Consider the following 14,881-nt stretch of genomic DNA (forward strand, 5'->3'; position numbering starts at 1 on the left):
CCAGGCTTTCTTAAAATGGAGATGCATTATTGAAGGCCTAGCTTTTCAACGAACTGGCTGTGCTAGAGCCTGCAATATAACAATAAACATATAGAGTTATGGTTCCTTAAGGTGAAATGTATAGAAAAGTTTTCAAAAATATTGTCTTTTGTGTTGTGAACTTTCATTTTTGGAGAGGAGAGGTGTTTTGGAGATGTCCACATAATTTCCATACCTTTCCACAGGGGTCTGGGCTGAGAGGAGCTACTGTAAAACTTAGAGCAAAACAGCCAAATTCCAGTGAGAGTTTCTTAGCTGCCACACATTACTGACAGAAACACTCTCATACCCTGTAATGCAGGAGTTTTCACGTAAAGCTCCAAGCCCAGGTGCTGTTGTCCCATACAGCTTCACACAAAAAGAACAGGACATCTTGGTCCTCCCTGGTCCCAGCTGCTCCTGTCCCAGGACTTCATATGGTACAGGGTAACAATGAATGGGAAATGCTCCAGAGAACTGTGCTCAACTTCATCTGCTTGGCAAGCCCAGTCCTTGCAGAAGTCATTAGCCCCTGGGAAGTACTTCCACCTTTCTGGCTTCTAAATAGGCTTCTGCACTTCATGACGACCATTAAGGAACAAGCAGCAAAGCCTATGAATCCCTGAGCTTTGGGAGCCTTTTGCTAATTCCTCTTTCCCTCGAATCACACATGTAAATGTGGGGTTTTTCTAATACTTTCTGTGCTCTTGATAAGTAAATGGATCAAGCAGTCAATTCATGAATAAAACAAAAGATGCAGCCAAGAAAACATTTAGGGCTGTGAGTGGCTAATCCCACACTGGTGCAGAGGGGAAGGAGGCAGACCAAAGCAGCACACCTAGCTTTCACAGGGTCGCCCTGGGGGAAAACATATCTTTGAGTTCCTCATTTCAGACAAAAAGGAGACTGCAAACTGCACCACACTCCCGCTGACAGGGTGAAGGTGCCCGCAGTGCGGGCAGACACAGGCAGGCACGTTCCTAAGTGGTGACAGGACAGGGATTTCAACATTAATGAGTCTGATAAGAACAAGGGAAGGATGTGGTGGTCTGGGCATCCCCTTCCTGGGCTGCCAGCAGCCCTCCTGGTTTGACCCAGGCCATTGCAGAGGTGGCTCTGGTTCAGCACAGACCTTTTAAGGGCCAGCTACCCACAGGCCTTTGCCAGAGGGCCAAAACACAATGGAGAGTTGTCTCTAGTGTGCTGCCTCTGCACTAAGGCACTGGAAAAGAGGATATTTGCTTTATTTCACAGGAACCAAGATGCTGCAAAGGCTTCTTTGGCCCTGACTGCAGTCCGTGTCCAGGAGGTTTCTCCAAACCCTGCTCAGGAAACGGACAGGTAAGCAGAGCATCCAGCAGCACCCTGCACTCCCATGGGGGCAGGGACAGGCTGTGTCCCAAAAGTCCCCGAAGCACTTCTGCACAACAGGAATTCTGAGCTCCACAGGAGCTGCACCCTCCATTTATGCCCAGTGGTGGCTGTGAATTTCGGGGTCAATTATACAGAAGAAGGAAAATGAATCTGTGTCCTCTTGGATCTCCAAACTGCAGGTTTCTGTGGTTCTAACACACAGCACGCAGGCAAGGCTGGGGCTGGGTGACCCACTTTGACACTTTTACTTTGCACAGCACAGGGTGATGTCCCAGCTCACTATTTTCACTTTAAAATTGCAAAGGAAGGTAGAATACAGAGCAGCAAAGTATGAGCAGAAGGAAAGCTTTTGCTTTGAAACACCTTTTTCGTCAAAGTTGAGGTTCTTCCTGGTAGTCTACCACAGTCACGATACAGACAGGCAGATAGTCTCTTCTCTGGAGGAAGGATAAAGATTTATTTTAAGAAATCACCTTTCTTCTGTATCACAGTGCATGGATGGCCTGGATGGAAATGGAACCTGCATTTGTGCTGAGGCATTTCAAGGCTCACGCTGTCAATTTTGCTCAGACCCTGGCAAATATGGACCTCAGTGCAACAAAGGTAAGTACAGCCCTACTTCCTCAGCCTAAGAGCACAGGCTATTTCTGTTGGTAACATTAAGGTAGGAGTTAACTGTTCTCTAAACAGTCTCTGTGGTGGACGAGCGAGATGTCTCTGGGGTACTTTTATTTCTTATTTCAAAGGGATAAATCTAAGCCCAGAGTCAGTGTAAATCTTCTCACCGACTTAATTGGGCTTTCTGCAGGGGCCATAGCTTACTTTACACTAATTTATTGTTCTTTTCATTTCTGTCTCCCTCACATAAGTAACTGAAAAGAAAGCCTTTGCTATTCCATTCCCATCTGGTATTGCCCGCAACAGATCAGGTTCTGCCTGCAATGACAAGTATATGTAATCTAAGAACAACTAGATCTATAAACAGATTGAGTTTAGGGCTACTTACTAATCATCCTTACTGAATAATTTCAATTTAATAGCTTATAGTTCTAGCAGACATCTTCTATATACTGACAGGTTAAATCCTGCTATGTAAAACCATATTACATTGAAGAGTCTACAGAATGTACAACTTCAAATATAGATACAAAATAATTTCTAGTCTTTTTTGCTATGAAACAACCTGTCATTCATGAAACATAGCTCACTTGAAGGTTCAGAGACAAAAAAAACCAAGAGAGAAATTCCATAAGAAAAGGTAGTATTGCCTAAGTTCCAGTCCCGGCAAAGCAGGACACGTTGGCTTAACTAGTCACCACTGGCACTTCTTGGGACTGCAGGTGGCTTACCTACTATGTCCTTTGGGCACACTGCTCTGCCTCCCAGCACAAAGTGCTGGTAGGTCTGTGCTGCTGCTCTGTGTACTATTAGCCCAGCACTGTGCAATTTATAAGATTGTGGACTCGGTACTATATCATGATATAGTTTCATATCACTGAAAATATGTCAGAAGTTGTGCAATGAGATAACTTCAGTCTTAATACCCTAAGACGTAGTATTTTGCTCCTATTTCTCTGAAGTCCTTTGAAATTCATGGATAGTTAAATGCACTATAAAGATACAGTAGATTTTTAGATACTTTCCCATAAAGCTCACCTAAAGAGACATGGATATGATAAATAAACAGTAAGTCCTCCAACAAACTGAGACTAAGAATACAAAAGTTTAGATTCTAGAAAAAAAAGGAGAACCTAATTAATAAAAAATGCTGTGTAAAGATAGATGCCTTTTACCACTATGGAATTGCACACTGTAATTTATGTCTGGTAGAATGCCTCTGCATTTATGGGACGTGCGATAGCAGAATAGACAGCGATGGGATCTGTCTTCCTGGGTCATGCAGAAGTGGATACACAGGGAAACTCTGCGATAAGCAGATTGTTCCCTGCGAGCCCTCCCTACAGCTCTGCCATGCACATGCAGACTGTCAGCTTAGTGATGGTGCAGTGAGGTAAGTCAGTAACTTGCATCTAATTAATATTAACTATGCTGCAACTCTTTCCCATTTGCTTAATCAAAACAGCGCCTTGTAACAACACACATCAGCCACTGAAATACTGCTATGCAGCAAACAAGCATAAACAAGCACTGCATTGACCTTGAGTTGCAAGATAGTAATTAAGAGTTCTCAATGCCCTACCCTGTACCTTACTTTTAACACCAGTAAGATAGATGCATACTGATCTGACCGTTGTTCAGAAGACTGCCCTCCTACCAACACCTACAAAGGCTCTTAGGAACCTCTTATTTCTAACCATCCCTTAGTGAATTAGGAGTTTGAGCCTTGCTGAAAAACAATGAAATTCTCAAGCAGCCTGGGGATAGACAGCTCACTCCAGTTAGCTCAAGTAAGATTTGCATACCATAACACTGTAGACTGTAGCACAGGCTCTCCAGTCAGTCATGACAAGACTGGTCACAAAACTCTGTTACTACTACAGATGCCTTGCACTTGCCTCATGCTCACCTTCACACGCAGCAAGTTTGCCTCTTGCTGCAGTGTATTCATAACGAGTCACCACAGAAAGCAGGATGGGGGATGCTGTGTAAATTGAGCGCTTAAGAAATTCCCTCCAATATAGGCTAATCTTGTGGGAATAAGCTAGGGAAGCAGGGGAGCTCATTGTCTTGCATACATTTCAGGGAGAGAGCTATCTTCTGCGTCATGAAAGAAAGAGCAACCCCAGCTCATAATTAATTTAGAGCTGTTAGCTCACCTTTGCAAAGATCACATCAGTGCAGAATTCATTTCACTCCCCATCTCATACATAGAGAATGGATCCCTGATTTGACTTAATTAACCCGGTCAATATTTTGGGGAGAAAACATAATGAATGCACCTATGCTATTTGCATCATGAATCCAAGGTTATCAATTTTAAGCTGCCTATAAATAACATGTTATAGAGGAAAACAATTGCTTCACTTTACAGCTGTCCTATCATGTTTAATGCCTGCCTCCCTCCTCCTCTTGTCTTTGTAGCTGTGTTTGCAAGCCTGGCTATGAGGGAGATGGCATGAGCTGCAGCAAAGTTGATCCTTGTGCTGCTTTAAAGCCGGGTGGCTGCAATATCAATGTAAGTACATGCTTTTCCCCCAGAGCCTGCCACCACAGAAAAGTAGGCAGTAAGGAAGGTTTGGCCAGAAACCTTTGCAGAAGGAAGAGTCACAATTTTCACTGCAGTTTCAAGCTCGCTCCACAGATAGCAGCATCGCTATTGCTTAGACAAGCCTTACACCTAAAGCCCAGATGCCATTTAACTGCCCTGAACGAGTACCTCTGCATCCCTCCCAGGCCGAGTGCATTCAGACGGGTCCAGGAGAGCACACATGCGTTTGCCAGGCAGGATGGACAGGTGATGGAAGGGAGTGCTCAGCCATCAACAACTGCCTGCTGCCCACCACAGCAGGGTGCCACGAAAATGCCACCTGCATATACGTTGGGCCGGGTCAGGTACGTCCTCCCACATTTATTGCCACCTTAGGCACTAGCCCTCAGATTTTGCTCTGCTGGTGCTTCCTGTCCTGTTGTCTTCCCCAAATTCTCTTCTCCCTCTCAGCCACAAGGTTATTTCCCCACGGTGCTCTACACCCAAAGCAGTCTCCTTCAGTTCCTATCCTAGTGCTCCCTCCCTCCTACGTGGTAGTGTCCTGGCAGCAAATACTTTTCAGTAAGTACGTTGGTAGATGTCAGGTATAAAAGGCCTTCTGGAGATATTAATCAGTGTCATTCCACTGAAGTCAATGGAGTTACACAGAAACAGAGACTAAATCACCACGTCTAGAATACGCACACTATTTTAATCATTTTAATGAATTGTTCTGTTTTACTGAAATGACAGAATGACTGCAAGTGTAAGGATGGATTTCGGGGGAACGGAATTGAATGCACACCCATAAACTCATGCCTGGAACAAAATGGAAAATGCCATCACCTGGTGAGTAATTAATCATTCCCTGAACCAAGTATTCAGATACATATCACATCTTGCCTCCTGCGCACATCCTAGAATTTCCCTGCCATTTCAAGCCTGCAATTTCTGTTTGAGTTGGAACAAAGCTTTCCAAGCAGCTCCACAAGCACCAAAAATGCTGTGAACCGCGTCTGTCAGTATGGTACATGCACTGAGGACTGACTGCAAGGACTGCTCCCAGTTCTGCCTGTATAGGAAGACTGTCTCAAACCTGGAATAAATAAATGCTGCTTTTCTACCAGCAATTACAATTTGGATGCGCTAGCCTGTTAGGATGTTTATCCAGCTCACATCTATCAGCTGTATCAGTAGCTGCATGTGTCCAGCAGACCTGCAGGCTCTACTGCACTCTGCAGAGCCTGCAAGAGCCACACCAGCCTCAGGCAGGACACAGGGACAGAGCTGAAGTGAAGAGCATTGAGAAGCAGAAGATGGATCTGCCATAGCTGGGTGAAGAAACAGGGCCCAGTTTATGGAGGGAGGAACTAAGAAAGGGTGGAGCAAGGGTTTAGATTCCTATAGACTTAGTGCTGGTGAGCAGGTGAGGGAGTTAGTGCCCCTCACCTGGTGGAGTTTGTCCTGTAGGGGCATGAGGATGTCCATGACAGTTCTTATGAAGATTCTTCGTTAAGTTTATGTTTGTGTATGAATGAGTTCCAGGAAGAGGCTTTACAGACCATCCTTGCTCTTGAATGGTCTCCTGATCTTCTCTCTTTCTGGTTCAAAGGCAACTTGTCAGTTTGAGTCTTCTCATGGCTGGGAGTGTGTGTGCCCAAAAGGCTACAAAGGAGACGGTAGAATATGCTATGGAAATGCCGCAGATGTAAGTAAGATGGTCATCTTTGAGCACAGGACCTACAGCCCAGTTCTCACACTGCATCTTAACCAGAGAGATAACAAAGCCATTATAAACAGAAAAATACGATGCCCATCAGCGCTATCTGCAGGGTTTTAGCTGGAGACACTTGCCAGATATAGAAATGATCTGGTGTGTCTAGAAACAGAGCTTGAAAAGGGGCCTAAAGGATCCAAGCACATTACTTTCTTAATGTAAATTGAAAAATGCCAGCCCCAGAGGCCTAACCTGCAGAAGTGCTAAGCCCTCACCTCCCAGCTGGGAGCAGTGAGCACCCAGCTCTTCTGAAGTTCTGCCTTGAGGTCTATCTCGGTGGAAACAGTCAATTTATCATGTTAACACAAACCATGCACACCGCCAGGAAAATAAAACCAAAACAAGTAAATTGGTGAAATAAATCTGCATTTAACAGCATAGGAAAAATGAAAGCATCAGCTGTCCCAGCCACTGGCAATAATCTTACATGGTTCTTAGCACTATCTGCCATCCTTGCTCATACCATCATCTATCTCTGCTCTAAGCACTGTGGCAGAATAAAGGCTCTCCACTTGCTGGATGATGCATAAGTTGCTGTACAAATGCCAACAAAAACGACATACCTTCTTTCAATTAATGCTGCATGGAGTTAAGAAAAAGTTTAGGTTTAGATTCCCAGAAAACTAACACTTAGTCCAGGATCAGTACACATTGTGTACCAAGGTCAGGTACACTTAATACACCTAATAGGTGGCCTGATTTTCGAAAGAGTTGGTAACTCACCATTCCCGTTACCAGAAAGTATCAGTACTAGAAAAACAGGAGTATCTTCCCTTTTCACAAATACTGAAAACCTCCTCCCCCATGGCACATCAGCCAGGCCAGGCACCACAAGCTACAGCAAGGGTACTTTAGCACAACTAATTATATCTTACATACTCATTGCTCTGTCTCTCTCTAATCAGGAGTTATCTACCCTGTCAGAAGCAGCTGCATTTAACCAATGGGTTAATGTAAGTACACTTCATGGTTGTTTTTTTTAGTATGTCCAGTTTGCAGAAATACACAAGCCTTGTAACCTCTAGAAATGGGGACCTCACAGCAATATTCCCATCACAGAGCAGAGGCCCTAGCACTGGAGAGGCATCAGAGTGCCTCTCCCACCAGTCATGGCAGGGATGATCATCTAGTTCCCTACTTCTGCTCAAAAACCAAATTCTGATCCCCAATTCATGCAAGTAAGGAAGCTCCACAAGCAGAAGAGCTAATTACAAGCCCATTCTCTGAAGCAGGGGGCTACATAAACCATGACTGCATCCATACATAAGTACATTGTAGTCCAGATGACCAGCAGCAGGGTACAAGCAGACCTTGAATATACCCCCAGGTGGGCTCCTTCCAACTTCTCTCATGCAATATAACTACAATTAAGTGGAGAGGGAAGCCAATGCTTTACCCTCCCCATTTTCACTGTGCCCCATGGCAGGAAAATGCAACTGTATGGCTGGTCAGTGTGCTGCTGCCACAGCAAGCGAGGGGGGAAAAAAATCTCAGTCTGTGCAGGCTTGACTGAGGTGCAGGAAATTAAGGAAGAGATTAGCTTGTTTGGCTCTAGATTATGGAAGAAACACTAATTTTTGATTTTTTAAAAAAGCCCCAAAGTTCTAGATAGATTGACTGTCACAATCTACTTTTTATTTTCAAGTGCTGTCATCTATGGCCAGGGCAGCAGTAACATTAGAGGTCCTACCCCACTGTGGCTGGCACTGTACGAATAAAGATCAAAACCAGTTTCTCCCACAAAGAGCTTAAAACATAAATATAGGAAGTGTACAGCAAACACGTGGCAAACAGAAAGGAACAGTAATATGGTAATGAATAGCATGAGAAGCAGAAGTCACAGCATAGTAGCTGCTTTCATGCTTTTCAAGGTTAGATGGCTTGGGGATCATTAAAGCATGCAATTGCAACAGGGACCTCAGGGAGCTGCTTAAAAGAGAGGCTGATATGGGTAATTTAAATCAATTACCTGCCTGGCCCTGGGCTCAGATTGCAGCACTGGACACTGTAGAGAGAAACTAACAAAGTTAAAGAAATGAGCACAAATAAGAAAGGCCGTTCACCTGCTAATGTGCTCTTTAGATAATGAAGGAGGGGGGAAAAATCAGGGTACGGATTCCGTAAAATCTATTGAAACAGGGATGTGGAAATTTCTGCTACACTTTAAAGAAGTGGTATCCCTTAAACTAAATAATGATAACTACAAACATGAGCAAAATAGAGAGGTATATCCATCTATGGGGGTTTTAACTTCATAACTTGAGCAGGAATGTGATGTTTACCACTTTTCATGACTAAATATTTTTCTTGCTGCTCAGGAAGGATAAGAAGGGGAAGTCTGATGCTATTTATATATTTAAATACTTGTAAGGTGACAGTGATGATGGCTAGGAAAGATTATCCTAACAGAGACAAAATTCCCAGCTATTTAAGGGAACCAATTATTCTTCTTGACTTAAAACCCACTATGGTCATTGAAGGACTATCCAAAACAAGCCAGCTTCCAGGCAGCATACCAGCTGCAAAAAGGTAGAACCCAAGCTCATACTGCTCCCTCAAGTTTTGCAGTATCAAAAATGGCAAGTTGGGGAACCTGTGAAAAGTTTGCAGAACCCCATCTTCAGCAAGATGACATTCAAATCTTTAGCTCTCCTTTTTCTACCCCACAAACAAATCCACACAACTGGAAAAATCCTCTCCAGTGGAGTGGAGGCTCTCTCCATCCTCAAGGCAGATACAAACATATGGAAGATGAGTCAGTCCATGCACACTACAGAGCCCACATCACCCTTCTAAAATTAGAGCCATCAGCAGCAAGCTCCGATGCAGTGCTACTGGGCACCAATATCCCTTAGGCATCTTGAAAAATTCCAACCATGTTAAATGGTCTTATTCCAAATGGGAACATTGTGTCACGTGGGTTTCATATTTCATGGTTCATAATCTTTCTTCTATCTATTAAATAGCGTGGAGTGCTCTGTAAGAGCAGGTTACTTGAAATTATCAGTAAACCACTAGTATTTATCACCACGATTATTCTTTTTTTTAACATTCAAGTGCATAAAATAGAATCCACGAGACAGACTAATGTTTGTGGGAGGCAGCTTACGTGTTTCATAATAAAAAACAATTCTGACCTAAACGTTGCTTCTGCCTTTTAAATGCTGGCAATCTATTCTGTAAAAAAATAGACATTCATTTACCATTTTTGTACAGCTCTAAGTACCTTTGTTCAAGTCATTGCTCAGTATAATAGTTTTTCCTCTCCTGGCTGGTCACAAAGCACGTCACATACTCCACCTTGCTTAAAAGTCACCAGCTGCTATTTATAGATCATCCTTAGGATGAAATATTTTACCCTCTTTACCTTCACCTAGGAGGCTGAGATAAACTCAGTGCTGTCCACCACCTCAAACCTAACTGTCCTCGTGCCTTCTCTGCAAGCAATTGAAAACATGGATGAAGATGAGAAAGCCTTTTGGATGTCAAAGAGTAACATCCCAACTCTATTGAAGTACGTTAATGGTTTGGGGGGTTGGGTTTTTTAATGAATTGCTTTTTATGCCAAGCAAGCCTTCAGTTTGAAGCCACTAGAGCAAGACAGCTATTATAGTTTTAATGGAGGGACACAGGATTCTCCTTCTAGTTACAGTGGTATAAATCTCTGTAACAACCCCACTGAAAACAAAGGTATTATTTGGATTACGTCAGAAATGTTTAAAGGCCAAGCTGAGATCAGAACATAGCTGAACTAGGTGTTGTACAAACATTTCCTGCTTCAAACCACAGGTTTAGACACTAAGCATATGTATCATTTAAAAAAAAAAAAAGAAAAAGAAAATACAAAACATTCAAATCCAGCTAATTTCCTTTAGGTATCACGTATTGACAGGAGCTTACAGCTTTGCTGATTTCCAGAATTTATCATCCTCTGACATGCTGCCAACATCTCTACAAAGCAACTTCCTACACTTGGCTAAAGAAAATGGGGTGAGATAACCACTGTGGTATCATACACCAAACCCTGACCATCGCTGCCACTGATTTCTTGTATTATGAAACCACACAGATGTTATGTCCCTGTGTTTTAAAAAAGTGTTATAAAATTAAAGGAATAGATCAATTATACTGGGCCCTTTGGGAGAAACATTACCTTGATTTTCTCCACCACTTTACCTAGCTAAAATTTGTCCACAATACTCTTTATTTCGAATGTCCCAGTAGCTGCTGCAAATGCTGGATGGTCTTGTAGCTGAGTGGAAGCACAGTCCTTACCTGGAACAGCCTGTGTGAACTGATTTAAGACAAAGAGCATCAAGGAAACCCAGTAATTTATCTTAGGGAGCTGGGAGGGTAGGGGGAAGCAGTGACACTGCACACATGTCCACATGGGCAACCTGACAGTCCCAAACCATCCGAAAGTATTCTTAAGGGTAAATAACCACAACTGACGGGCCTTCCTCCCCAGCCTTTTGATTTAGTGCTCCACATTCTGAGGTGGTTTTTCTGGAAATACGTATGGTGTATTTAAGCACTCCATCCCCATTAAGAAAGGGAAAAGTTCTCCCCACTTCCATGCCCCAAGGGAAAAATCATGAATGGGGTCTTTCAAGGCTGCACAGAGATGGGAGGGTGTGAATCTGCACAGGAGCCCCTACCCCAAGGAACCACCCCAGTGCAAGCAACCCCACAGCTTTGCCAGTCAGCATTCAGGGAACAGCACAGAGTCCCAAAGTCACCCCTCTGGCGCATGGTTCCCCGAGGGTAACCCAGCCTCGGGAGCAGGCTGGCATGAGCAGAGCCGTGGTGGAGCCCCAGGCAAGCATTTGGGAAGGGGTGGAAATCCACAGCACAAACCACTGGGAAAATGCCACCACTGTGATGGGAAAGCAAACCCTCTCTCCTCTCCCTCTTTCAGAGCCTCACCCTCGAGGGTGCTCACATCGTGGCTGGTGACATCGCATCCACAAACGGGATCATACACGTTATTGATAAGGTATAGAGCTGCATAAGGAGGATTTGCTTCTCTGCACCACAAGCAGTGTTAAATAATTAATAGCTCTTGGAAAAAAGCATTTGCACAGAACAGCATTTCATCCTGCATCTGATCCTTGCAGGTGCAGCCACAACATGTGCACGTGTGCTGACGTGGGATATGTGCTCCCTTTTCAGGTTCTGACCCCGCTCCACAGCTCTGTCATGCCAAGGCTGCTGGCCCGCCTGGAGCAAATGCCCGATTACTCCATTTTCAGGGGATACATTGTTGTAAGCTTTCACATCATTTTAATAACAGAAGCAGTTCTCTGCTTTGCTTGTATTTGGACTGGTATCAGACTATCGGTTGTCATTCTAATTTGGTTTTGTGTGTTTCACAACAGCAATATGGCCTGGCAAATGAAATCGAAGTTGCAAACACATACACAGTCTTTGCCCCAGATAATGATGCCATAGAAAATTACCTAAGGAATAAAAAGTCTGCTACTCTGGTACGTATTATTCACAAGACTTGTCTTAACAACTCAGTATCCCACCTCAGTTTCAAGTGAATGGATTGAGAGGACACAGAAATAGGAAGAAGGATTAATTTTCCAGAAATCCAGTAAGTTTGGTTTTGTTTTTAACACCAGAGGAGGTAAGGATGGATAGATCCACCTATGTTTTCCTGGCTTGCTGGAAGAGCCTAGCTATTTGTTCTGGGGTTTATCGTTCTCTAGATTAAAACCATGCAGATTACATCCAAGACATTTCATCAGTAGACTTTTTTGTTTAGATATTTTTTTGCAAAGAAGATCAGTACAGGAATGACCAGGAATAACACTGAAATGAGTTTCCTAGGTGAACAAATCCAGTCCCCTGTAATCACCGGTAACCTCATCATTAATAATGCCACAAAGTATTCTGACTCTTTCCTAAAACTATCCAGATGCTTACCCTGTCACTGCTGCAGGAACGCGACTGCCCAGCCACTTTCTGCAGACCGTTGCTAACCCCAGTTTACAAGCACCATTGGCTAGCCCCAGGGCTCAGAAAAATTTCTGACATTTTCCAGATTAGAAAAATTTCCTTGGGCAAGCCCCACTGATGTTGCCCACTCCCAGGACCCCCATGTCAGGCTCATGCCTGATCTGGCCACCAGCTCCTCCCACTGACATGGACATGTCCATCCCATCTCTCCTGCCAACACCAAACCCCGTGCCCAGAGCTAGTTTACAATATTTTGACAGCACACCTCTGGCCAATTTATATCCCTTTACTCTTACGCCAGGAATATGCTTTAGCTGAAACAACTTTCTCCCTCTGGCATTTATGCCATGACATATTTACAAGGCCAAACAGCCTTCTCAATCCTGTTGGTCTCTTCCTAAGGTAAGTTATCTGTTTCCTGCACATCATCTCAGTGCCTTTCAAACTCGAGCAAATGCGAAGAAACAGCTTTATCAAACGTGTATCAAGAGCCACACCTTTCAGAGGAAGCTTTGCCCATGACATGCTAAATGACATTAATTCTCCCCTGCCTTTTCCATAAATATTTACCCTGATGCACTCTGTCCCTACTTTCATGGTCTCCATTTACAGCCAGGAAGCTGAGGGACACAAGGTTCAAACGACTCATCCCAAAACATGTACCACCAAGTGGCAGACCCACAGCAAAAGTCCTGCTTGCTGCCTCACCAGAAGAATTCATGTATGATCAAGCTACCTCTACTTAAATGACTTCTGAATGCTGTTTTAATTGTTTCATGATACAACATCACCACTTCCGCATCACTGAAAGAAACATTTATAACAAACGGAGACATCAAGCCTGTTTGATTTGGGTTACACACACACTTGAATCCTTTTCATTTCCAGTGCTTATCAATGTTTCGTCTGCCGTTCCTCCATCCTCCCAGCCTTGGCTAGTGTGGCAATCTGACAAAGGAAAGCAGAAAACAACCATAAGGTTAAGCCTGCCTAAGCCTTATCCTCTTGATGAGACACCTTGGGAGAACCCTGCCATAGAGGGAACAGCTCGGCACGGGGAAGAGACCGCACTTCTTGGCCTTGATGAAGCACAGGTTTGTTCTCACTCTGCAGGTGATTAAAGACAGAAATGAAGATGGATGAGAGTTGACTTTTCTCCCAAAGCATCCAAGCCAGGAGGATTAAATACAGTTGGACACCAGTGGAGATTAATTAGCCCTACTTTAATTCCCACCTTCTTGCCTGCAAATATTTCTTCGTCAAATCTGTGGAAATCAAAACAGAATACGTCCCAGTGTGAGAGATGTAAAGATCACTGTTTCACCCTGTGAGCAAAGCCAGACATCACAATCTTGCAAATGGGGGTTGCTTCATGTTTTCACATGTTTTGAAGAAGCAGAACAGCGAGGAGCAGTACAAACATTCAGAACAAGGAGACAGCAGGCAACAGGATTTCCCACAAGCACTTTTTATTGCAAAGACACAGAGCTGTAGCAGCGCTATAATCTGTTGGCTAGGCAGCTCCTAAACCCTCCAAATGCTGCAGCTTCTCTCACATCTACAAATCTCTCACCAACACATCCTACTTCTGCTTCCTCCTCCAAGTCAGGGAGAGCTCTGGGAGTCCTTCGCTTTGGAACAAGATGCAGAAGTATCAGGAAGCCCTCACAAGATTTTAATGTACAGAGAATAATTTCACCACATCCATGAAAAATGAATATACTCTAGCAAAGAGGCATAGAAAACTTCACAATTAACAGGTGTGGCTCTAACATTTTATTGACTGAAGATGACCTTAAAGATTGAAAATAAAACCCAACTATAAATTACTGTAAATGTTCATCTGTAAGTGATGTAGGGATTCCCAAAGGAAAAAGGCATGGGTATGGAGAAGATTATAAAAGCACTCATGAATATGCAGCTTCTGATGTCAAATGAAATCATGAAGTTCAGAGTCCTAAAAAGTCATCTGACTAACTTTTGCCTGAATGTCAGCCAGCCCTATACACAGAAAGAGATGCTACCAGGCTCAAGCAAACCTTGGTCCCACCAGTTCAATAGGCTTTCACCCCCCATGGTCAACAGAAGTTTCATTATGACAGGAATGCAAGCTTTCCACAGTAGGAAAAATGAAACAGCCTGCCAGCTGGAAAAGCTTCTCCTTAAATTCAGACAACCTATGTTTGGCTTACACCCTCTGGGAAAATCTTTCACTAATAACTTTTCATGCTTCGTTACGTAACTCTGAAATTGTGTGTTTGCAGGGTGAAGACCAAATACGCTATCATGTTGTGCTGGATGAGAAGCTCCTGAAGAACAACCTCCACAATGGCATGCACAGGGAGACCATGCTAGGGTTCTCCTACCAGGTCGGGTTCTTCCTCCACAACGGCCAGGTACTGCTGTCTGCACTTCCTCGGAGAAACAGCTTTCCTGCTTTTTACAAATCCAGCTTCAACTTCAAATTAACGTGCAGTCAAAAGAAGCTGTGCACCCCCCATCCACCCACATCTGTGTCCTAATAGCACAAAAGTTGTTATTCAAATGCAATGCCTGTCTCAGACCTGCTTAATTCAAAGTCACCCTTGAGGGGATCTTTG

The 14,881-nt window shown here is 43.7% G+C and overlaps 1 protein-coding gene across 2 annotated transcripts in view; it reads left to right on the plus strand.

Annotated features, from left to right (window-relative positions):
- The window catches only part of STAB2 (stabilin 2), an 89,591-nt gene that overhangs the window by 34,713 nt on the left and 39,997 nt on the right, over positions 1 to 14,881 (plus strand). For both annotated transcript variants that reach the window (XM_040596802.1, XM_040596803.1), the window contains 14 exons: positions 1,273 to 1,359; positions 1,884 to 1,995; positions 3,223 to 3,403; positions 4,435 to 4,528; positions 4,747 to 4,905; positions 5,294 to 5,389; positions 6,153 to 6,248; positions 7,223 to 7,270; positions 9,695 to 9,831; positions 10,193 to 10,307; positions 11,236 to 11,313; positions 11,490 to 11,582; positions 11,696 to 11,803; positions 14,546 to 14,677. In XM_040596802.1, coding sequence (XP_040452736.1) covers positions 1,273 to 1,359; positions 1,884 to 1,995; positions 3,223 to 3,403; positions 4,435 to 4,528; positions 4,747 to 4,905; positions 5,294 to 5,389; positions 6,153 to 6,248; positions 7,223 to 7,270; positions 9,695 to 9,831; positions 10,193 to 10,307; positions 11,236 to 11,313; positions 11,490 to 11,582; positions 11,696 to 11,803; positions 14,546 to 14,677 — 1,536 coding nt within the window. The remainder of the gene's footprint in view (positions 1 to 1,272; positions 1,360 to 1,883; positions 1,996 to 3,222; positions 3,404 to 4,434; positions 4,529 to 4,746; positions 4,906 to 5,293; positions 5,390 to 6,152; positions 6,249 to 7,222; positions 7,271 to 9,694; positions 9,832 to 10,192; positions 10,308 to 11,235; positions 11,314 to 11,489; positions 11,583 to 11,695; positions 11,804 to 14,545; positions 14,678 to 14,881) is intronic.

This window comes from Falco naumanni, chromosome 5 (genome assembly GCF_017639655.2).
Source record: "Falco naumanni isolate bFalNau1 chromosome 5, bFalNau1.pat, whole genome shotgun sequence".
NCBI lineage: Eukaryota > Metazoa > Chordata > Aves > Falconiformes > Falconidae > Falco > Falco naumanni.